General features: G+C 41.1%; 1 protein-coding gene across 7 annotated transcripts in view; it reads left to right on the forward strand.

The window, feature by feature from the left end:
* Positions 1 to 273: 273 nt before the first annotated feature.
* SIK3 (SIK family kinase 3) overlaps positions 274 to 25,629 on the forward strand; it is a gene marked incomplete at its 5' end in the record, with an annotated part of 260,849 nt that continues 235,493 nt past the window's right edge. For all 7 annotated transcript variants that reach the window (XM_081153135.1, XM_081153139.1, XM_081153137.1 and 4 more), the window contains one exon: positions 274 to 546. In XM_081153135.1, coding sequence (XP_081009261.1) covers positions 274 to 546 — 273 coding nt within the window. The remainder of the gene's footprint in view (positions 547 to 25,629) is intronic.

The raw sequence follows: 25,629 nt of genomic DNA on the forward strand, positions 1-25,629 counted from the left end.
AGCCCCGTCTGCTCCCCAGAGCGGGCAGGCGGGAGCCAGGCCGCAGGACCCGGCCCACGCAGGAAGGTCGAGCTCGCGGGTGAGGTCACAGTTGCCATGGCTCTGGGCAGTGACGCGCGTCGGCACGTGACGAGCGGTTGCCATGGCGCCCGGCCCCGGCGGCGCGGGCGCTCCGCCCCGGAGTGACGTCAGCGCGGCCCCCCTCCTTTGCCCGCCCCCCGCCCCCTCCCCCGCCGGCTCCCCGCGGCCCCGGAGGTTTCACTGCGCGACAAGATGGCGGCAGCGGCGGCGAGCGGAGCCGGCGGGGCTGCCGGGGCCGGGACGGGGGCCGCCGGACCGGCGGGCCGCCTGCTGCCTCCGCCCGCGCCGGGACCCGCGCCCGCGCCCGCGGCGGCGCCCTCGGCGCCTGGCTCGCCGCGCCCCCCGGCCCCGGCCTCCCGCGGGCCGGTGCCTGCCCGCATCGGCTACTACGAGATCGACCGCACCATCGGCAAGGGCAACTTCGCTGTGGTGAAGCGGGCCACGCACCTCGTCACCAAGGCCAAGGTAGTGGCGCGGCGGGACCGCCGTCCGAGTGCAGCGGGGCGGGCAGGACCCGCCACCCGAGACTGCGGGGTGGGCGAGCGAGCGCACTCCGGGTGCGGGCAGCGTTGGGGAAGGGGACCTGGAGGGGCGGCCGGGGCGAGGCGGGAGGGTGCGGGACCCGGGGCCGGAGGGGGGACCTCCGCGGCGGAGGCGCGGGGCTCGGCGCGCCGGGGCCCGCACGGGGCGGCGGGAGGGAGGGTCCCGGCGCGGACGGCGTGTGGGGCGGGAGGTCGGAGGCGCTTGGAACTCGCAGGAGCCGCGGGACGCGCGGAGGAGACTCTGGAACCAGCAGTTAGGAAGCCCCGAGGGCGCGAGGCGGGGGCGCAGGGGACGTGGACCCTGAGGACGCGGGACGGGGGTGAAGCGGCAGGTGGGGGTTCGCCAGGGGACCCGGGGCGGCCCGGGCGGGATTTGGGGAGGGTGTGGTGGAGACAGGGCACCGGGAGACGGGAGGCACCTGGCACCTTATGACAGATGTCAGTCAGCAGGGGATCGTCCGGCAGAGGTGGACGGTGGGAATGGACCGGAGGCCAGACGAGATCCCTGCAGGAGCGGCGAAGAGCCTGGGGAATACTGGGGGGACTTGTCCTGCTTTTCCGCAGGAGCGGGCTCGGGGCGCAGAGGGCGGCAGGTTTTCATGGCGGCGCAGTAATGGGGTTAAACGCTTTGGGAGAGCTGGATTGCAGGCCAGAGGGGTTGGAGGGTCTGCAGTTGCGGGCTCTCCGTGGGGGGCCCCGCACCAGGGCCCGCGCATTGGGCCCTTTGGTTCTCAAGGGCTCTGTGGAGCTGTAGAGGTGAAATTGGCAAGGTCAGTTAGGAGGCCATATGTGTAAACCTACACATTTTTACCTGTAAAGTTCCTTTTTTGAGGAAATACGGTGGCACTTTCCTGTCGCCCTCTTCTTTGGGAGTATTGGAATCTAAGGCATCAGGCGGAATCTTTTGGTTTCAGTTGGACCCACAAAGCCCATTTGTACTCCAAATTTTTTCTTTGTTCATTCTCTCACTTGAATGAACACTTTCAGTGTAGTCATGCACCATGTTTAAAACTGCAGTTTGTTTCCCTCAGCCTGACTAATGAACCCTTATAGCTGCTGCTGCTGCTTCCTACAAAAGCCACATCAGTTCGCCTCACCTCCTCAGCCGAGCCTCTGGTTGTCATCACCTACCGTGTTTTTGCTTTTATGGCAATCGCTGGTTTTCAGAAGCCAGCGACTTATCTAGGCCTTCTCTCCTGCTCACTTACCGCCAGAAGTTCCTTTTCCCCTCCTTTCTGTCATAGACTACAAGGGGCCCTTGTTGTGTGGCAGGGTGGGTGCGTGTGGACAATTGATTGGTCGGTTTCACTTCCTCTGGGGAGGGGGTGCCCTTCAGCCTTTCTCAGTTTTTATCAGAGGGCCTCAAGTCTGCAGGTCTGAGCTGCAGGAGATAACAAAGTCCACGGTTCCCCAGGTAACACTGTGACTCTCCAACCCTGAGGGAGAGTAGACTAGGCCAAGACTCTGGTCCATCTCCACCCCGCCCCCATCCCTCAGTGCTTCCAGCTCTGTTTACTGTTAGCCAAGCCAAACTTATGTTTACAAACAACTAGTAGTTGGAGCTTGGTTCCTTGTTGGCCTCCCTTCCCCCACCCAAGTAATCACATTGCACTCCTGTGATTATTTTGCTCAGACCTTTGGGGGATGGACTCTGAACTTAATTGGTCCTCTGGTTTATGGTGTCTGTGACTTAAAGAATTTTATATCTGTCAGCCCTTGGATACACCAAAATATTGATAAAAATAATTTCTGACAGGGTTGAATGTTTTTGGAAATGTAATTGCAAACAGTTGATTCTTGGAGTTATATATAAAAGAGACATTTCTGTCTTCAGTAGTCAGCAAAACCAGTGGCTAATTATGGCTGGTCTGCCCACTTTCTAATTTTCCTGTGTGTGTGTTTCTTAGTGTTTCTCTGAGGCCGTGGTATCCTTTAGGACTGCAGCATTTTATTTATTTTTTAATATATCTTTATTGATTTCAGAGAGAGGAAGAGGAAGGGAGAGAGAGAAACATCAGTGATGAGTCATTGATCGGCTGCCTTCTGCACGCCCCTCACTGGGGATGGAGCCTGCAACCTGGGCATGTGCCCTGACTGGGAATCAAACCACGATCTCCTGGATCATAGGTTGATGCTCAACCACTGAGCCACCCTGCCTAGGCAGGACTGCAGCATTTTAAACATTGGCTTGTTTATAAACGGGTGTCACTGTTTATGTTAGTTTTAACTTTGATCGTTTGTGGTGTGGAGTTATGCAATTCCTTTGTATGAAAATATTCAAAATCTTGAATGAGATTGAAATGGATGGCTTGGACAATGATTTCAATGAGTTGCATGTGTTATGGGACCACACCAACACTCATTTGTGTTTCTGTAGCACTGTGCAATTTCCTTGTTACAGTACAGTTACAAGCACCCCATCTTTTGTTGCTTAAATTACTCTGAGGGCATGAGTGAAGCTTAATTCATAGGAGTTGTCATGTGCTGTGGGTAAACGATGAGCGTATTTTGGCCTGCTCTTTGCTTAATCTGAATCCACTTTGGAAGGGTTTCTCAAACGCTGACAGCTTAGATGTGCTTAACAGCTGTTGACATACAGTATGAAGGCCTATTGAGGCCATGGCTTGGTTATATAATGGAGAGGAAGGTGCCTGGTTTACTAGCAGTAGCAGAAGCTGCTTTTTCAGTTACTCAGGTAGATAGATTTTTCTTCCCATGCACTGCAGCATTTATCTTACTTCTGCAGTCAGGTCACTTGGAAACAAAGAGCTGTTTTTTTTTCCATCTCTTCGCAGACTGTATTATTTTTCTGTTTTGTCTTTTAGAGGTATGTGATTTCTTCTCCTTTTATCCCCACAGGCCACTGAATGGTCTGGATTTTTCTTATAACCATATGTAACAATCAGACTCAGGTAATACAGATGATATTTGTGTTGGCTGAAGGTTAGGTAGTAGGTATTTCTGAACATCAAAGAAATATTTATGGTCACCTTTTCTTATATGTACTACCCATTCCAAAGACTAAGAGGCTAAAGTAAACTTCATTTATTGACTAAGCTACTGCACTCCGTCCAACAATAAGTGGTGAAGCTGGCCCTTTCCCAGATTCTGTTAACTCTCAAACCTCCTAGAGAAGGACTCTGGGATGAATAAAGTCAGCAGAGAAAAGGAAATATTTTCCTATTTGGTTGTTGGTGAATTTTGTAGCACTGCATTCATGAGCTCAGAGTTAATGTTGGCAGCACTGCAGTGCTTAGAGTGTCACTGCAGAATAGTTAGCAGCAGAGGATATTCATCTCTGACATACTTTGGTCAGCAGCTCACCCTCGCTGTCTTTGTCCTACCATCTTTGATTTCTTTTTTTTATTTTGGAGGAGCCTCAGCCTGAGATTCTTTGGCTCTATTCGTTTGGTAGGACACTATGAAGTATTAAAGAGATTTAAAAATAAAGATTTTGTGCTCAATTGCTTATAGTCTGTTGCCCGTGTCTATGCCTTCACTGGTTGGATGAATAAGAATGGAGTAGATATTTTGTATACATTTAAGTAAATGTATAAAAGCCATTGGTCAAGTACTTTTCCTTTTTTAATCCTTTCCCGAAGATACAGGTTTTTAATTGATTTTTGGGGAGGTGGGGAGAGAAACATCGACTGGTTGTGTCTTCTATTCGCCCCAACCTGCAACCTAGGTATGTGCCCTGACCAGGAATAGAGCCTGACACCTTTTTGCGTACAGGGTGATGCTCCACCAATTGAGCCACCGGCTAGGGCTCAAATACTTTTAATGTGTGTTTTAACAGATACTTATCACTTGCCCATTACTGATTTGTGGTAAGAACTTGAGCTTTGGATAAGGCTGCCTGGGTTTGGATCCTCTGCTGCTTAACAGCTGGGTGATCTTGGGTAAATGGTTTAACTTCTCTGTGTTTGGATTCCCTCATCTGTAAAGTGAGATGACAAAAGTACTTAACTCTGAATATTATGAAAATTAAACAGTATAATATATGTGAAGCTCTTAGAACAGTAGTAGGCATAGTAGGCATGTAGTCACTGTAATCATCATCATCATCATCACCATCAGATGCTGTAATAACAAAGATGAGTAAGACATAGTTCCCCTTTTTGACCTTTCACCCCTTGGGAACAGTTTATGAATGCACATGCCATTTGTTTTGTGTAGGTAGATGCCATCCTGATGATATGCTTTAAGGGTAAAAAAGTAGTTTGTGATTACGTCAGGGGCCACTTTGAGAGAGTTGGATTAAACTCCTGTGGACTCTGGGCTAATTTCATGAAATTGGGATTTTAAAACAATTTTTCATTAGTTAAACTTTTTAAATAGTTATGAGACTTGTCTGATGAAAACTGTGACTGATGCCAGCTTTTATTTGGGCTGCTTCGAACATTCTGCGAGTTTGTGTTACTACTCTTTGTCACAGAGTTTGGAACAGAGTTTGTTTTAGTGTAGTCTTTTCTCCAGAGATTCCCTTAAATTTGGTGGAGAATGTGAAGAATTATTCTTACAAGGCTTAAGAACACATTTGCATTTGGGTGCTACTTAGAAGTCCAAGGTCAGGATTCTTTACTTTAGATATTACACAGAGGAAACTTTGCCCCATGACCCCATTCCAAATATCGACCAGGCAGCACACATCTGTGGACTGTGTGGTTTAGTGGGAACTCATTTCCGTGAGGAGAAAAACTCAGAGTGGGCTAATAGTTTTATGTGCACGTTTAAGGAAGAGTTTAAAGAAGTATGAGATGATGCTGTGCTCATCAGAAGGCTGAAAACAAGACTCATCGGTAAATAGAAAAGAGAATATGTGAAAAAGAAATTGGAAGCAAGATTTATATTACATTTGAAGGGATAGTCCCATCCCTAGATAATACAGAAATGCCTGCTGAAAGATGACTAACTTTATTTTGGTACAGATGATACTTCATTTGTGATGGGGTTACTGACTTTGTTGAAGAGCTAAGATTGATTTGGATTCAAAATACTGGTATTCCACTTTCAACATCAGAGCTGTTTATTTTAACATTCTGACTTTGGTGCCAGCTCCCTAGAAAGTCATAGATCTGGCTCAAGCCAGAGGTGCCCAGACTAGTTATTTCTGTGCCAGAAGTGCTGTTTTCATTTTCCAGGCATCAATCTGGCTAATGTTTTCAAGTTCACAGCATAAAAGAGAACAAAATGGATGCTTTGAAAAGAAAAAAATTCTCTTCACCAGAGCCTCTGTAATTCTAAAAAGCACTTAAAACATCTCTGCAAAGAAGTGGAATCTTTCTCTTATCTATCATTCATTCATCATACATTTATTGAATCCAAAGTTTGTTCAGGTTCTATCCTGGGCTCTCTTTGTACACTGATAAACGAGAGATAAAAAGTTCTTGCCTTTTTGGAGCTTACTTTCTTATGGTAGGAGACAGATAAGAAACATGTAAAAATTAACTTCACCTAGTGATGAATACTATGAAGAAAATAACTGGGCTAGAGAGTGTCTGGGGAAGGATGCTGCTTCAGATACAGTGGTTGAGGAAAGCTTTTCCAATGTGATGATATTTGAATTGACACCTGAATGATGAGAGAGTGTCGGCCTGGGAAGATTTAGAAGGCAGAATAGTCAGTGAAGAAGGAATGGCAAGTGCAAAGGTCTTGGGGTAGAAAAGAGCTTGGTTTTTCAAAAAATTAGATCCAAGGTCATGGTGCCTGCAGCTTAGTGAACAAGGGGGCAGGGAGGATGGTAAGGGATGGATTCAGAAAGGTAGACAGGGGCCATATCATATAGGTTTATAGTCCATTTTATGGAATTGGACATGGAACAGCATTGACATCAGAAGATATCAAAGCAGAGCACTGATATCATTTGATTTGTGTTTTTAAAAATTCATGCTGGTTATTTTATGGTTAAGGGTAAAACTTTTTCTGATGCATTTCTTCAGATGGGGGCGATGTTATATTTTAACAACTTACATTCTTTTACACAATAAGAGAAGATCATACGTTTGCACATAAATTAAACACGATTAGCCAGCAAATATTTGTTGATTTTTGGACACAAAAGAGATCTTAGAGATCTTCTATTCCATTGCTTTCTTTTTCAGAATCTAGAAAGATGGACTTAATGGAGTTTAGAATCTCAGGCCTTTAGGGGCTATTAAAGTAGTTTAGACCAATTACCCATTAGATTCATGACTCCCTTTGGTATCTTCCCCCCTCCCTCCATTTGCCCAGAATCCTATAGCTAGTTAGTGCGGGAGTTGGAATTAGAATCCAGGCATCCCAGTTTCTAGTTAACTCTACTCTGACTCCTCCAGTGATAGAAAACATTGCCCTTGCTTTCTGAGCACGTGATCTTTTGTTAGAGAAACAAAATACACCTACTAATTAAAATCTAAGATATTTATTCTTTCTATTAAACCAAACTCCAAAAGTGAGATGTCATGATTAGAGGAAAAATTTCCCCAAATAGGAGGAAGAGTACATACCAACACTGTATTTCACTGTCAATCCTGCCACTTCCCAGCAGTCCTCCATGGATCCATTGCTTTGCCATTGCTTTGCCTTTAAACCTCCTACTCACAAATACCTCTTGGTGCTCCCTTGACATGACTAAGGTGTCAAAAAAGCTTTTCAAAATACTAAGGAAGTAAAAATGGAAAGAAACAGAAAAGGCAATGACCATAAACACAGTCTGCCTTATATAGTTTTCCTTTGTCACTAAATCTAGCTTACTCCCAGGGAACAGGAGTAATTATTCTTTTGCTCTTGGGCTGGTCTGTCTTTGAAGGTACCTGTTTTAGATCGACTTCTCACTTACCAGATCACTACCAGTTTCCAGGGGGTTGTGCCATCTTTTAACTCATTAAGAGAATGGTCACCAAGATATGTGCCTTGATGACACAGGTAAGGGCCAAGAGAAACACTTACCTAGGGCTTCTCTTATGTGGTTCTAGTTTTTGGTGTATGAGCTACACCTGTTTCCCTGGTGCATGACCTCACCCATCAGGTGAGTTCCTGACACCTTCTAATAGTAGTTTGGTCCCTTCTGGCATTATACATAATACAGGCCAGTCATACTGTCCTGTGGATGACTGATAACATCCAGAGGATGAAAATTATATACATTCTTGTGGATTTTTGTCCTAATGTAATACATAATTGTTAAATAAGTGGTCAAGGTGATGTCTTTGAGAAACCTCAACAGTCTTGGTTGAATTAGCTTCAAAGAGCTTCTTTTAGATTTGTTCATAATAAAGTTCCATCAGTTAGTACAATACTGTTGGATGAGCCATCCCTAAGTTATGTTTGGTACATACAGGGTGGGGCAAAAGTAGGTTTACAGTTGTGAGTATGTGATACAGTTTATTCTTGTATTATTATTTATTAATTATTGTATTATTTTCCATATAAACGACTGTAAATCTACTTTTGCCCCATCTGGTATTTCTGTTTAGGAGGTGTGCAGTTCATTGTAGACAAGGAGTCTCTGACCTCTGAATAGTATTTCATCTCAGAATTTAGGTTGTCAGAGAGGTAGGAGCCAGATTGCGAATGCTCAGCCTCATTTCCCAGAAGCTGAAAGGAAGGAGAAGCAAACCCGTTACCTGTTGAAGCTTGTCTGTGTAGGCTGGACCCATTCAGTGGGATACTTTTGGCCAGTTGTCTTAAATTATATTTAGGTTTTGATTAGGAAGTTCTGAGAAATAATCAAATTTCTGCCAAGTTTCAGCTCCAGTACATGCTTACCAGCAGTATGTTTTACTTCTCATTGCTTCCTCCAGAAGAATTGAATCTGAAAATTTAGGTTAGCTAACCACACTTTTTGAGACTGAAAATTTTGAAGAAGAAATTTTTCATTTATTCCAGTCAATCAACCAAGCAAGCAACCAACTAACCATCTATCCATCCAGTAAACTTTTGAAAAAATATTTATCGATAACTGGGAATTGATGTATGGCACAAAATTCAAAAAGTAAAAAGATTTGTATAGTGAAATTAAGTCTGCCTGCCATCCCAAGACCTCAGCCACAGAGTTTTCTTAGTTTTGTTTCACAGATATTTATTTTGGGCTTCTCTGGGCCATTCCAAATGCTAGATGCTGTTTATTTTATGGTAGTGCTTTGATATGCTTGAAATTTATAAATGTCATTTTACCTAAAAAAAGAAGCCCTGGCTGGTGTGGCTCAGTTGGTTGGGCATTGTCTCAGGCATCGAAAGGCTTCCAGTTCGATTCCCAGTCAAGGCACATGCCGAGGTTGCGGGCTCAATCCCTGGTGAGGCGTGTGGGGGGCGTGCAGGGGGCAGCCAATTGATGTTGACCGATGTTTCTGTCTCACCTCGATGTTTCTCTCTTCCTTCCTCTCTCTCTAAAAATAAATAAATAAATAAATAAATAAATAAATAAATAAATAAATAAATAAGGTAGAAAATATCTAACTTCTAATGCTTGTTAGGAGGCCCAGTATGATAAATGAACGTAAGCTCCATGAGGTCAGGATTTTAATGTTTTTGATGCTTTCCTCGTGCCCACTGCAGTGCCTGTGAACATTAATTTAGTGAGTGAATATAAGGATTTAAAAAATGGGAGGTGGGTTTGTTTTTATATTCTTAGTACATCTAAGAATTTTACTATTGAAATTTCCTCTCTCTAGTTAATATGTTAAAGCAAAGTAATTTTCTACCTTTTTCTCACACATCTCTAGCTAAGGAGATTTCACAACCTTTCTGGGCAAGTCATTTATTTTTGGCATATCTTAAACCTTTATTATTAAGAAGTTCAGTGTAACAGAAGTAAACCCTGCAATTTAAATTCAAGCCACCTTACTTTAAAAATAGAGGGTCCTTTCATATCCAGGCCCCGCAGGTAGTCAGCCAAAGCTGCCTTTTCCCTCTTCCGCCTTGGAGCCTCCCTTTGCAGGTCTATGAAGGGGTCTTGGGCTGCTGGCACTTCCTGAGATAACTTCAGACTATTTGTTGAGTTACCCCTTGTTCTGTTCTTTATACTAGGTGAACTGATTTAAAATAAAAACAAAAAACAAAACAACTTTCTTGTCACTGACCCTTAATTTTAGTGGTTGCTTTTAATGGTTCCTACCTTTTAATGGCTTAATTCAGCTAGTTTTTGTTGTATCATCCGTGTGCAAAAATAGCAACTACTGGTCCTAGAAGACAAGAAAATAAATTTATTCTTGTCAGGGTAGAAAAAGGATTAAGTTAAAGGAGCAGTTGAATGCTTCCATCTCAAACCTGGCAGAAGAGGAGGGGAATATTAAGCATGAATTCTCTTACCCCAAGCCAATCGCTCATTATTACTGACTCTCTTCTACCACCCTGCCCTACCGTTTTTGTTTTTTTTTTTAATAGAAGTAATTTGTGCTCATGGAAGAAATTTTAGAAAATTCAGAAAATTATTAAGAATCAGAAGGAAAAAATTTTATCTATAATCCTGCTACCCAAAGGCAGCAGTTGTTAATATTGTAAAATACATAATTGGGATCATATTGATATACACTTTTATTCCTTTTCCCCCCTAAACATTCATTAAAAGTATTTTCCCGTCATTAGAAGCTGTTTGTAAACATCAATTTTAATGGATGTCTACTTTTCTATTATATGACTACTGTTACTTCTTGAAGCTTTCTCTTACTTTAAGATTCTTTCCAGTTTTTCACTGTTACAGATTTGCTGTGACCATTTTGTGCACAAATCTTTGAGGCATTCTGATTTTTTACTCAGAAAAGATCTTTAGAAGTGAAATCACTGGGGCAAGGACACGCGTGTTTTTAAGACACCTGATACATGTATTGCCACATTGCTTTCCAGAAAGGTTATGCCTCCGAAGCAGTTTATGAGATAGCCTCTTCCTTTATTTGTCTCCCCCTCTGCCTTTCTTGGCTTGGGAACGTGGAGCTTGTAAGTCTCTGCTGCACCTTCACATGTAGGGTGATAATAGATAAAGGACGGGTCAAAAGAGGGTCAGAGCCAGCTGCCTAATCCTTCTTTCCCAAACCTGAAAGAGGAAAGAAAATAAATGTGAATCTAACCTTTCAGGTGTTCTTTATGACATCATTTTCTACTGATCTTTCACAAAGAGGCATAAACCCATGTTGGAGAAATTGATGAAGGAAAGAGGAAAATTTAATGAGAGATAGACTCGGATTCTGAACCTTTGATTTTTAAATAACTATTCTTTGGTAAACAATGAGAATTTCAGAGATTAATGAAGGTTGTAAATTACTCTTCCCTTGTTTTAATGGTGGAAAGATGGCAAAGGCGACTGTAAGAGACATAATTATGTAATAAATATGGTGATGCAGCAGCCATAGTGTGTTTGGATTTGCCTTATCCACTGTACACATTACTAAGATTTTCAAGGGCAATTGGGCCATATGGGGATATTGTCCTTAGAATGTTTTGTGGTTACTGCTGTTGGGCATCTGATGATATGCTCTTTTCTTTAACCTCCAGTACAAGGCCTCTTATACAGTAAGTTTGGCTAATGATTTGCTTATAAATTGGGGGGAAAACGAAGCAGGGAAATCAGAAATGTTGATATAATACTCAATATTTTATTTTAATTTAAAATATACATATGCACTCATTCACTAATTTTTCTGAAAGTGTTTATTATGGAAAATTTCAGACATAAACAAAAGTAAAGGGAATAGTATAATTACCCCCCCCTCCCAATCTGTCACCCACTTTAAGCAGTTATCACCTCATGGCCAAACTTTCATCTATATTCCATCCTGTTTCTCTTTTCTCCCTAGTTTATTTTAAAGCAAATCCCAGAATTTTATCATTTCATTCGTAAATATTTTGGCATATATCTCTAAATAGACGAGGATTCTTTTTCAGAGAAACAAAACTACAGTACCATTATCCTCCCTAAAACAATTAACAGTAATTCCTTAATGTCATTAAATATCAAGTCAGTGTCAAAATTTCTCTGATTGGCCCTGGCTGGGTGGCTCAGTTGGTTAGAGCGTCGTCCCCATTTGCCAAGGTTTCGGGTTTGATCTCGGGTCAGGGCATGTACAAGAAGCAACCATTGAATGCATAAATAAGTGGAAGGACAGATCGATGTTTCTTTCTCTCTCTCTCCCCTCTCTCTCCCCCTCCCTCCCTCTTTCCTTTCCTCCCTTCCTCTCTCTAAAACCAATAAATAAATAAAAAATTAAAATTTCCCTGATTGATGTATATGTATATATTCTTTTAAACCACTTATTTGTTTGAATCAGGGTCTAAATAAAGTTTATACATTATAATTAATTGATGTCTCTTACATTTTTAAAAAAAATTGTTTTACTCTCTAGGTTTCCCTTCCTCCTCTTTTTCTTTGCAATTTGTTTAAGAAACAAATTTGCTAATCTTTTGATGTGGGGCCGAGGTGTTTCTTAGTATACTGAGTGGAGTTCCTTCATCTCGTTTGCATTAAATGTACACACAGTTCATCATCTAAGATTTCTAGTTTTGATTTGCTTTTTTAAAGAAGAGTAGGAATTTAAAGGCATTTGTGAAGCAATATGAGTACAGAATCTCTCTTGAGTTTTATGATTCCCTCCAACCTTTTACACTTGTCTTGTCCACATCTAATTTGACTTTATCACGTCTTTTTAAGCATTCAACCTAGTTTTCTTTCTTTTCTAAATGATTTCAGAAAGAGGAAGGGAGAGGGAGAGAGAGAAACATCAATGAGAGAGAAATATTGATCCGCTGCCTCCTGCATAAAGGGCCAGTGATGTTAAAAATTTGATGAGGAAACAGCCCAAACTCTCTTATTTAAAAGGTTTTTATCTGCTCACTGCTAGTGTAATGTGCCGTAGAACACGTTGACATTTTCATGTAGTAAGTTGTTTTCTATTCCTGGCAAAAGAAATGTTTGTTCATATGTCACAAGAAACAGAATTGTTTTTATTGTGGAAGGCAGGAGCAGAGAGAGCTGTGTGTTTTTAGTAGGATAAGTTGGGCACCTGCAGGATTTTTTCTTTCTCCTTGCCTCTTGTTGCCCTTTGTTTCTGTCAGAATGTTCTAATGTTGCATAAGCAGTGTTCTGACAGTAGATAAGTTTTTTCAGTAGTTCATTTTTTTAAACTCTCAAAATAATGTTTTTAGTGACTGTATGCTCTTTCTATTTCTACATCAACAGTGATATTGTTACTCTAGTCAAATGGGGCAGCTGTATTCCAGCAAATGATCTTTGTGTCCAAGTCAGCTGCAGAGACAGCGCTTTCATCTATTATATCTGAATATCTTATATGTGTGTAGTAATTCTGGGAGGTAGTTAAATCTTGAGATAGTGCTTTTGGATCTCTTTAAAGGAGTTTACAGTCTTCGAGAATAATGCTTGCAGCATGTTACGCACTGGCCCCGACGTATGCGGAAGGGCGGCCGGTGGTTTCCGCCTGCTGCCCCTTCGGCTCCTCCGCAGCCGCGGCGCGTCCAGTGCCCTGCTCCAGCGGAGCGCGCAGTGAGCGGGGCGCTGTTACACAGTGTGAGTCACGATGTCTAAGATCAATGGTGGTTAGATTTTTTAGGCCAAGAATCCAAGTTGGAGTCACATTAAAGTTTGGAAAACCACATTTCAGTTTGTGTTACCTAAATTTCTCTTCCTTTTCTTGTGCTAGTATCACTGTTTTCTGCTTTTCCCACTCTTTGGGGAACCTTTGTGGCTATCACAATTGCAGGAGGCAGCCAGTAGTAATGAACTGACCACTGGTGTGGGAGTCAGGCCACGTGTTTCCAGTTTCAGTTTTACTAGTCTGGCAGTTTTCTTTGGGCAAATAAATCACTTAACCTCATGGAGCTTCCTTTTTTACTTATTATATATTTACTTAACCTCATGGAGCTTTCTCTTTTACTTATTATATATTTTTACACCAGCTTTATTGAGAGATAATCCATATGCCATACAGTTTACCCAGTTCAGTGTTTTTAGTATGTTCATGGAGTTGTGCAGCTGTCGCCACAGTCAGTTTTAGAACAGCTTCATACCTCTCACAAGCAGTGGTGTACCCATTCACAGTTACTGTCCGTTTCGCCAACCTCCCTCTCGCAGCCCTAAGCAGCTAATAAGCCTTTATGGATTTTCCTGTTCTGGACAATTTTTCATTTAAATGAAATCATAAAATATAAAATATATGGCCTTTTGTGTCTGGCTTTTTTCATTTAGTATGTGTTCAAGGTTCCTCCATGTTGTAGCATATGTTAGAATTTTATTCTTTTTTATGGCTGAATAACCTTTCACTGTGTAGATATACCGCATTTTTTTATCCACTCATGAATCGGTGGACTTTTGCATTATTTCCACTTTTTGGCTAGTATGAACAATGCTAGTAGGAACATTCGTCTATAAGTATTTTTTTGTTTCTTTGTTTTTGTTAATCCTCACCTGAGGATATTTTTTCCACTGATTTTTTTTAGAGATAGTGGAAGGGGGAAGGGAGAGAGAGAGAAAGAGAGAAACATCGATGTGAGATGGACACATTGATTGGCTGCCTCCTGCATGCGCCCTGACCTGGGCAGGGATAAACCTGCAACCCAGGTACACACCCTTGACCGGGAATTGAACCCGAGACCCTGTGGTGTGCAGGCTGACACTCTAACCACTGGCCAGGGCTCATGTATAAGTTTTTGTGTAGATGTATGTTTTCATTTATCTTGGACGATTACCTAGGAGTGGAATTGCTGGGTCATGTAGTAACTCCATGTTTAACTGAGGAGTTGCCAAACTTTTCCAGAATGGCTGCCCAGCTTACATTCCCACCAGCATTGTGTTAGGGCCGCAGCTTTCAGCTGTGAGCCACAATAATTTTCCAAACATGCAGTACCTGACTATTTAGTCAGGGGCCCTGACCTCTTTTCCCTTAGATTGTCAAATAAAAATAGTGACAACAGCCAACAACAGTAGCCATCTGGTGTGAATGAATAAAGATTATACCTTTTTTTTTTCTTCAGATCAAAAAATATATTTTTGTGTGTGCCTCAGAATTTTAGTAATTAGTTTGTGTGCCACAAGATGAAAAGGTTGAAAAATCACACTGTATTAGGGTTCTAATTTTTCCACATCCTCACCAAATTTTTATTTTCTTTCTTTTTGATCTAGCCATACAAGTGGATATGAAGTGGCATCTCATTGTGGTTTTGATTTTCATTTCTCTAATGATTAATGGTGTTGAGTATCTTCTGATTGCTAACTGACCATTTGTAAATCTTTCAAGTGTCTGTTTAGATTATTTTTGCCCATTTTTTAGTTGAGTTGTCTTTATTGTTGAGTTATAAGAATTCTTTATATATCCTGAATATAGTTCCTTTATCAAGTATGTGACTTAAAGACATTTTCTGTTTTGTGGGTAGTTTTCACTTTTGTGATGGTTTTGTTTGTAGCACAAACATTTTAAATTTTGAGTTGTGTTTTTTTTAACAACTTAAGCAAAAAAATCTTTATTATATGTGATGATTTGTGAGTCAGTGGCAAGAAGAAATATATTCCAAGAACTATATGTGCACAGCCAGTTCATAAAAGAAATATAATCAAGTCACAAATCTCTGATGCAATATTCATTTTAACAATGAAAAAAAATACAAACAAAACAAGGAAGCACTATTTTTATGGATCAAATAAAAAATAAAAAATATATAAATAGCTTATTTTCTTTATTTTAAAGTTATTTTAACTTTGAAATTATGTTCTGTTCTGTATATTTTCCTCTACTCATTCTGTACCTTTCTCCCATTTTCAGATAGTTCTCCCTTTTCAGGACATTTTATAGCATCAAAGTATCTTTTTTTTAAAAATTAAAAAAAAAAAATCTTTATGGATTTCAGAGAGAGGAAAGGAGAGGGAGAGAGAGAGATAGAAACATCAATGATGAGTGAGTGAGTCAGTGATTGATTGCCTCCTGCACACCCCCAACTGGGGATTGAGCCCGAAACCCGGGCATGTACCCTGCCTGATGGGGAATCGAACCCCGATCACCTGGATCCTAGGTGGCCAGGCAGCATCAGAGTATCTTTAAAAGTATCTATCTTTGTATCTATTTGTCTGATACATGTGTCTTATAATCAAACTTTTCAAAATATGTGCCATATAAAGTGTTTATGTTTTTTTATTAAAAAGTGATCATACCACACATCTATTTTGTTACAATACTTTTTTAAAAAAAATATTTTTATTGATTTCAGAGAGAGGAAGGGAGAGGTAGAGGGAGAGAAACATCGGTGATGAGAGACATTGATCGGCTGCCTCCTGCACGCCCCCGACTGGAGATCGAGCCCGAAACCCGGGCATGTGCCCTGACCGGGAATCAAACCGTGACCTCCTGGCCATAGGTTGATGCTCAGCCACTGAGTCACACCGGCTGGGCCAGTACTTCTTTTTTAATTTAATAATATGTCTCCAATGTTCTTCCATGTCAGCACATTTTGCCCTAATCTCAATCTTTCTAAGGGCTGTAGAGTATTCCAGTTTATGGATATACTATACTTTATATAAGTAGTATCCTGTTGATAAATTTTAATGTTTCCACCTTTTTTAAATTACAAATTGTATGTCAGTTAATGTTTCCTCATATTTATATGTGCACACTCGTGCTAATGTTTCTTTTCTATTCCATTTGCTGTTGCACTAGTTACTATTCAAAAGACTCTTAAATCTCAGACTTAATTTAATTTTTTAAGATACTAGAGTTCTATTAGGTCCAACCTAGAGTAGATTTCCTGAAAGTTATATTCTTTTACGATAAATACAGTGTTAGGATCTTCTTTTGGAACTAGATTCTTCCTTTTCTCAGTAAGTTAATATAATAGTTCACTAGAAGTAGAATGTCTGAGTCAAAGTATAAGTGCTTAAAATTTTATAAATGTTGGCAAATTGCCCGCCAGGAAAGGTCAGGCTAGTTCACACAAGAGTGTATAAGACTGCTTTTTCTGTTCTCTTCAACAATGGCAATCAGCCATCTTTTAAGTCAGTCAATCTGACAGGTAAAAGAAAATGTCATTTTAGTTTGTAGTTATTTACTAGTGAATTTGAGTATAATTTAATTTGTTTGTTGTCTATTTGTGTTTTGTCTTGAAATTGTGTTCTTTGTCCACTTTTCTATTGGGCTTTTTGTTTTTTATTATAATTAACAGCTTTTTGAATATTAGGGAAATTAGTTAACCCCTTAAAATACTACAGATATGTTTCTGTGTTTGTCTTTCGACTTTGTGTACATGTGTGTTTTTAAAATGTATAAAATGTAAACACCTTTATGTAGTCAGATTTTTTATTTTTTATTTTTTTTTTACTTTATGGCTTCTCGTTTTCCTTCATTCTAATTTTATAAAAATATTTACTCATGTTTTCTCCAAGTACATTTATGGTTTTGTTTTTAAATTTAGATCTTTGCTTCCTGTAGAATGCATTTTGGTTTAAACATGAGAAAGGGATCAGAGGTGGAATTTATTGAAGCTGTAGTTTTTTACATTTGTTTCTGTGGTTGTTGGTGGCTTTCGCCCTTTGAGGACACTGGAGTGTGGAATGTTCCCTTGTCCTATTTTCCTTGTCTTCCGCAGTGCTTACCTCAGGCGAGGCCCTTCATTTCTTGAATGGATGAATCTTACTGTTTTTCCTCCAGCACTCTCACTTACTGTCCCAATACAACTTATTCAATAATCAATATTTTTCCTCTTGATTTAGAAAGCTACTTTACCTGCAAGTTCTCTAGATAGTTGGATACATTTTTTAACTTTTAATTCATTGATTGTAGTATCTTTGTTTGCTTCTGCCAGCTTTAATTATTATAGCTTTATATCATTTTGGAAGGCTAGCCTCAAACATTCTTAAGAATATTATACCAGTTTGGGAAGCATTGTAATCTTTTTTAGAAAACACTCATTTAACTTACTGATTGAACATTTAATTCATTCTGAGAGTCAGCCTGCAAAGTAGAAATGATTTTGAGGTGTGACTTGCCGGAAAGCTTTCCTAGGATATCACATAACTTAGTTCTGGCTTGACATCCTAAGTGTCTGTTTAAAAACTTTCATTTGATCGTCTTGGTGTCTCTAGAAAAACAACATTTTTCTCACAGTCTTTCATACAGAATACACAAAGAGGGTAGGCGGCAGAAAAGGCATTAAGACATTGTGTTGGGTGCTTGCTTCGGCAGCACAGGTACTAAAATTGGAATGATACTGCCCTGGCCAGTATGGCTCAGTTGGTTGAGCGTTGTCCCACCACCAAGAGGTCGCCTGTTCGATTCTCGGTCAGGGCATGTGCTGGATTTTCTGGCAGCCAATCCATGTTTCTCTCTCTCCTTCTCCCTTCCCCTCTCTCTAAAATCAATAAAAACATATTTAAAAATAAAGGATAAAATTGGAGTGATACAGAGAAGATTAGCGTGGCCCCTGTGCAAGGATGGCATGGAAGTTCATGAAGTGTCCATGCTTTCAGCTGGCCCTTCAGGGAACCTGTGATCAGAGATGAGGCTGAGGACCACTATGATGTGTTCACTCACCCCATGGACTTCCAGACAGTGAGGAACAGTGTTCCTGTGGGAGCTACCACTCTGCGCAGAAGTTTCTTGCTGACGTGAAGCAAGTGTTTACCGACACTGAGCTTTACAACTGCCGAGGCAGCCATGCGCTGAACTGCATGGTGAAGACAGAACGGTGTCTGGCGGCTCTGTTGCATATGTCTGTAGGAAACGCAAGAAGTTTCCGGATCAGCTCACTGAAGATAAAGGAGACAGTGAGCCAGAGACCGTTGGACAGTCTAGGGGACAAAGACCGAAGAAATAGGTGGGGCCCTGGTAAGAGAGAGGGAGCTGAGGTCGGGGGAATTGAGGGGAGAGCAAGGGAAAGGGGAGGGAGGCGAAAGGAAGATGGAGAAGAGCATGGAAGGAAGGACATCGCAGGGCGTCTAGAAATGCCTGTCCTCCCAAGCTTGTGCTGTTTTTCTAAAACTCTCCATAGGGCTTTAATCAGGCAGAGCTCTTTGGAGAGTATAATATTGGGTTGGTGGTCTCTGCCTAGAAATATGGGTGATAGATGGCCTTAATCTCCCCTTTCTGAGAGTTTCCAGGAAGAGCCCAAGGATATGAACCCCAATTTCTTTTCTTCTTTCCTAAGGTCCCTTCCACTTTGGCTACCACAATAGTGCCAAGCCCTCTGCTCTCCAGGGGTGGGGTTACTGTATTACATAGAAGGATCAGATGTAATTAGTCCAGTTATGGAGGTGGTGGTAATTTTTAGAAGTCTATACAGTATTTTGTGTTCAGCCTTGTTTCTTTAAGCCTGTACCCTGTCTCTTCCTCCCTTTCCCTCTCAGGTGCTGGTATCAGTGAGTGCCATTCTGAATTCTGTATTCATCAGCACCATGAAAAAGTTGTGCTCTTTTGAATTGATCTTGGCAGAGTAAAGGGACGTGTCTGGGGCCATTTCTGAATACCCTTCCCCTTCTTTGTGACAGCTCTCTCCCCACTTCCACCCCACCTCACCCCCTCAAACAAACAAACAAACAAACAAACAAAGGCACTTAAGAGACCTGAGTCCTGCTTATAATCATGCATATAATCTTTTCTTTGATGGATCTGGCCAGAGGCGTGTTGAAGCCCAGCCCACCCCCATACCAGACAAGCTTTTAGGGGATCAGAAGAAAAGCAGGAAGAATTGAAATGTTTAATTTTTTAAAAATTGACTTTTCTAGCCCAGCTAGGGGATCAGAGGATCACAGTTTGATTCCCGGTCAGGGCACATGCCTGGGTTTCCCACTTGATCCCCAGCAGGGGGCGTGCAGGAGGCAGCCGCTTGATGACTCTCATCATTGATGTTTCTGTCTCTCTTTCCCTCTCCCTTCCTCTCTCTGAAATCAATAAAAATATAATTTTTTTAAAAATTGGCTTTTCTAGTTATTAAAAGTTGCTTGTTTGAGCAGTGATAGTGTATAAAGCACATCTTGTAAAATGTTTGCCGCCTTGCTTTGGCACATGTACGTACAATGTATATGGTAATGAGTGTGCTGTCCTCTGCCCCATTGCCTCCCTCCGCCCATCCTCTCTGTCTGAGAAGCGGGTTGGAGGCTTAGCACAGCAGTCAGTGTGACCTGGTGAGGGAGGGGACATCCCTCTGCCTCCCCCTGTGGCTGTTTCCGCCTCCGTTTCCATCTCTGTCCCCCTCTTCTCATGCCGTTTCTGGCCTCAGACTCTACTCTCTGAGAACCTGAATCTTTCAGTGGTCATTGTCAGTGGGAGGGTTGGGAGGAGAAGTTAGACACTAGCACTAATAGTTATATTTAGGCAAAAATTTGTAGTCTTCTTTCCCTTTTATGGAAGATTTTGATAAAAATGCAAAACAGGGCTTACTTTTTTTTCTATCAACTTCAAATTTGGAAATTTTGAGCACCTAGGTTCTTCTGTACCTATTTAAGGGAAAAGAGTTCAACCAAGGGAATTGCAACTATAGAATTTGAGAATAAAGCCTCTTCGTATTAAACATCAAGGTGTGGTCCCTGTCTCTCCCTTGTCCTCTTGTTCAAGGAGTTTGGAGATTTGCACCAGTGGCTGAAGGGTAGGTTTACTGTCCCATCTCCCACAGGCTTGGAGTTAGCACTGGCATTACAATTTTTAAATCCCAACCACCAACACCTCCTGCCTCTTACCCTAAAGCCAGTCGGTTCTTGTTAACAGTAAGAATCCTGTGTTCCCACTTAAGTGACACCTGAATTGTTTGTTGTTTTTAAATTGTCTTTAAGGAGGAAGGGCCCCACTGAGGGGTAAACTTGTAGTAAATTGGAATTTCAAATAAACATTATGCACTTGTGTTTCTAAAGAAGAAAATAAAAAGAAACTGTGTTGGCATCCCACTGATATCAAAGCAGATAATGGAAAAGATCTTTCTTAAAAGTGGTATGCAGAATTCAGCTTAGTGGCCTTGATTTCTCACCTTGTGCACGATACCTTTCCTTCCTGTGGCATGCAGTATCTGATCAATTCAATGGATAGGACTTGGGTGAAGTTCAGGAAATATTGCTAAATGATCATTTTCTTTTTCTTTAGTGTGCCCCCCTTTTCTTTGTAAAACATTAGAAATTCTTATATCTGAAACAGAGCATTTTCTTGGGGTTTTCTGTCATGTCTCTCTTATGCAGGAAACAACTTTAGGGTCTTGTGAGTATAAGAGTTTAAACTAGAGAAATTTAATATCGGGGAACAGAACTAATGAAGCAAGGCAGACCTATTGTGATAAAATGCTTGCTTTCTTTTCAATTGGAACATTAGAGTGCTTCTAAATAACCGCTAATTTACAAGTGTATTTTCAGATGATTACTCATTTTATTTAAAAAAAACAAAAAGCAACGGTTTAGTCAAGCTCTTTCAGAATTTTCCTTTTCCTTAATAAGCCTAACAATGAATTTTAGAAGGATTAAAGTAGAAACATACTCAAATAGGTTTGTTTGGACCCTTCGTCTCCACCCTGGAATTAAGTACCACTGAAAATAACCCTGGAATAAAGGGTTTTTGTGTGGCAGGACTACTTTACTTATATGATTCTTCATTTTGCAGGCTTTCTGTTGGTTGAAAAGGAGTTTATTTTTCTTTAGTTGTATTCTTTCTCTTTCTCAAAGCTAGTCTTAACTGAGAGATTTTTAGGCAGTTAACCGCCCCAGCACACTAATAAGTAGCTTGTTAGTAGATGTTATCTCATGTTGATTAGTTACTCTTGAGATTTAATGTGCTTGCAAAACACGTCTGTATTTGAGCTTTGCTTGGTGGTTGGCTTTTGTGTTTGAGGATTTGCTCCAAAGTAAGCAAATAGCTGTTGGGAAAAGAGAAAAGGTAAAATGAGTCAGCAAGTTTCTATGTGCTTTTATTGAAGAGCTTTCCCAATTAGAAAGCTTTTGTAGGCTTGACCTTTTTGCACTAAAGTAACCCAGCATTTCATTATGAATTCCATTGAGGTTTTGGAGCTTTGTGCCAGAAAGCAAGAACCAAGGTTGAATGTGAAAGGAATATTCAGAGGGTGAAGCTCATAGTCAACAAAGTACTACTTCATAAACTTGGTCCAAAAATAACCTGCTGCCACTGGAGAGCAAGAATGGAAGTAGCACTTTTCAGTGCTACCTGATTTGAGCAGTGTTTTAGGTCCTGTTATGTCATTCCAGCATGATAAAGTCATGTATGTTTAAGGCCATATTTAAAATGTGGGTTTGGGAGTATGTTGCTTTGGTAAATTTTACTTACCCCTGTGAAAGAGTTATTTTTCAAGGTTTGGAAGGGGTACTTTTCTGCCGGATTTGGGGAAATTAACATAATTTACTCTCTAAAAATGGGGATGGTCTGCATTATAGCTATCTAAGCATTGAGACTCAAATTAGTGATTTCCTTGGGTCCTATGGTGAATCTTGCATGATTAAGAGGCAGAATTCAGTCTTTAGTTCAGAAAAGTTAGCATTGGAATGGATCCCTGGCCAGCCCTGAAGGCAGGAAATGTTATGATTGAGAGGGCCCTTCTAAAGGCTTGCAGTAGAACCCTAAAGACAATAAGTTTCATGAGTTTACAAATAACATTGAGTGTGAAATGCATAGCACATAGACACACAAATTGCAAATCAGGAAGTTTGACTAGAAGGAAACATTAGCTCTGGTCACTTGATCGCATGAGATCATGGAAGGAAACATAGTTTGTTTTAGGTGGTGTGATTGTGATGTTGAGGGTGGCTGAGGAAATGAGTCATCAGATATGCTATCATCCTCATTAATGGTTCATATTATTTTTCATGTTATAGGTGTATGAAGAGATGACTTTCCTACCCCATGTAGGGGAGGGGAGTAGGGTTTCAGAATTTTAAAAGCTACAAAAGAGTGAAATACAGAAAAAAAGTTTCCTGTTCACACGTACTACATAGCCACCCAGAGCCTCTTCCATAGGCAGTTGGTATTACCAGCGTCTTATATATCCTGAGATATTTTATGTGTATGCAAGTAAATGTGTAGATCTATTTACTGTAAACCCCTCTTTTTTTAAAAAAAATTGTAAATTCTACACACTAGTCTGCATCTTTTTCACTATTATGTCTTGAGGATTATTACACATAACTGTAGAAGGAGCTTTCTAATAAAAAAATGTTGTACAGTATTCCCATGAAAGAATTTATCATATTATAAAAAAATTAGTCCTCTTCTGGATGGCTATTTCTAATCTTTTGTTAATATAAATAATGCTAGAGGACTTAAAAAATATGTTAGGGTTTCATATTCAGAAGTAAGTGTCAAGTCATAATAGAAACTCGTTGTAGTTATAAGAATATCTTAGATCTGCAGAACATGTCACGGCTGTCTGATTTGTGTCTTACTGCCGCCCCGTGAGATGGCATAGCATTTTACACAGAAGGAAGTAGCTATCTCTTCAGAACTCGTTTGAGTGGCAGAGGTAGAAGCACCAAGATTTTCTAACTCCTGTTTGAGTGTCTTTGCACTTTACCCGAAATGCAGATACTGTTGTAGGGATATACGGAAGCGGTGGTGGGAGAGTAGGGTGAGAAGAACTTGGGTGAGGCAAGCTTGAGAGAGACGGATATACCTTTCATTCTAGATATCGGGATCCAATTTGCCAGGGTAGAGAAGAGCTGGCAGTCAGCCTGTGACAGAGACATAAAGGCAAATAGCCATTGGCAGAGCATCATGGGTTGACTGCCGTCGTGGAGTACAGTAGTACATGTGGTAAGCCAAAACATGGTCCTTAGAACTGGAGACTTTCAGACTTCCCTAGAATAGACTGGAGGCAAAACAGTGGTCAGGCTCTGTCAAGGGGATGCATTTGGACTAGGCCATAAAACAGAAACAGCTAATAGTGTAAGCATTGGATTTTCTAGGGGCCCCACAGTCAGGGAGAGATGATAGCGTGCTAATGAAAAGATGTGGCTGCATTGTTAATTTTGGCCTGAAGACTGAATATTGGGAGAGGGCCTTCCTCCTCTAGAGATTAGGTAAACCTATAAAAGGATAGGTAAGTCATCTTACAACTGGACTAAAGAGAGGCCAGTTCATGCTTTCATTATATAGTTAGCACTATTTGGAAACCTGAGTATAGGCCTGGTTATCAGCCTTCCATCATAATTACCATATGCTAAGGACCTGCTATGTTTTGGATACTCGAGGTAATTCATGCTATCACTGGAGGAGGACCCGATGGGGTCCCTAAGCACTCCGTGACCTGCAGGTTCTTGACTTCGTGCAGGAAAGAATTCAAGATAAGCTTGAGTGAAAGTAAGTTTTATTTAGTTTGAGAGAAAGAGGCCAGGATGCGAGTTCCTGGAGACAGGGTCAAGGGGTGAGTCTGGGAAGAACTGCCGTCACCTGCTGCTCCCCTGGTTTCAAGTCTCCCAGGCGCCCCTGTGAAAGAAGTGAAAGTACATGCGTGGACACGGGAACTTGGAAGTGAGGTGCTCACGTGGTCACTCAGTTCTTGGGATTTTATGTGTTTCCAGGTGTGGGCTGTTCCTGGACTTTGTGGCACCATTGTCTCTGCCTTCTGGTTGGAAAGGGGACTTGTTCCTAATATGGTCTGTTTGGAAGTGTTAAGGCATTGCCCCTTCCCTTGGGTGTCCATTTTCATTATAACAATGGCATAATGAGCTTTGGGGTTGGTTTCTGGCGAATTTTTCCTCCATCTTGGATTGATCTGGTTTTAGCCAGTTTTTGTTGCTGACTTCTGCCACGACCTCAGTAATTTCCTGCCATAAACTGTTTCCCTTTGACCATGTGTGCGGGGGGAGCTCTGATGAGAGGACCTAGGAGCGTATTGGTCTGTGATGTCTGCTCCTACTTTCCTCATTCCTCTTGTTGGGAGCTTCTCCTAACTCCCTGCCTCAGTGCTAACCTCTCAACAGTTTTGCCAAGTATCTGTTAATACCTGGTTTCCTTTGAGGAAACTGAAGTTCGGTTAGGTAACTTGTCCAAGCTCACAAACCTTTAAGTGGTAGAGCTGACATTTATAAGACCAGTATGACTGCAATGCTCTTGTTCTTTCCACGAACCAGGAGTTAGGCCCCACAGTTGAACAGTGGAATTCCAAATAACCAGAATTCATCACTGTCATTGTGACAGTGCTCATATGTAACCAGACTACTTGTCTGTTAGGATGATTTGGGCTTAAAGAGTAGAAGGAATGCTAAGGAAAATGGCCATTGGAAAAGCTAAGAGCTGTCCAAACTCTGAATTTACATATAATTTAAATTAAAGTAGTTTATGCACTTGCCATGCATATGTAGCTTTAAGATAAATTCTCCAGTGTTCCCTTCCCCATTAGATTGCAGTTCCTAAAGTGCTTCTATATAAAGATTATAGAGCTGCCACTGAAGATCATAGCTGATGGTAGCCAGGATCTGGAACCTTTTAGGGGGGAATGAAACCACCATTATCATGAATTCTCCTCCCATTGCGAAGTTTGAGGAGGTAAGAATCATCTTGACTTAATAAATTTTGGTTTATAAACTTTATACCCAACTAGATTTTATTGCGTCTAATCCTTTAAAATTATCCTGCAAAATATTGGAGAATACTTAATTGGGTAATATTTTTGATGTACTTCCAGTGACCATTTTAGGGGGGAGTATTAATATGGGAGGTTGACGTTTTGTTGAAATAATGACTTAGAAGCTGTGAGTCAGCATTAGTCACTGGCTTTTCTGCTAGGTTACACTCACCTATCTCTTGCCTTAATTGTGGTGAGTCTGAGGCATTTGATTACACAGCTACCAAAGAAACTGACCTTACAGATAACCCAGTCACATTTCTAGATAGTAAAAATATTCAGGGAAAAAAGGCCAGTGGTATTAGTGGACTTTCCAGGTTATGTCCAATAACATCATAAAGATGAATGACCATCTTAGGAAAAAAGTACAAACACAAGAGAATGTACTTGCTGGACATGTTCATTTTAGTACTTAATATAGTATCAGTTTGTAATATGATGTCTGGGATCTGCTGGGGAGAGGAAGAAGTGAGCAGGAGTATAGATACAA

Source organism: Miniopterus schreibersii (assembly GCF_964146895.1).
Source record: "Miniopterus schreibersii genome assembly, chromosome: 12".
NCBI classification, from domain to species: Eukaryota; Metazoa; Chordata; class Mammalia; order Chiroptera; family Miniopteridae; genus Miniopterus; species Miniopterus schreibersii.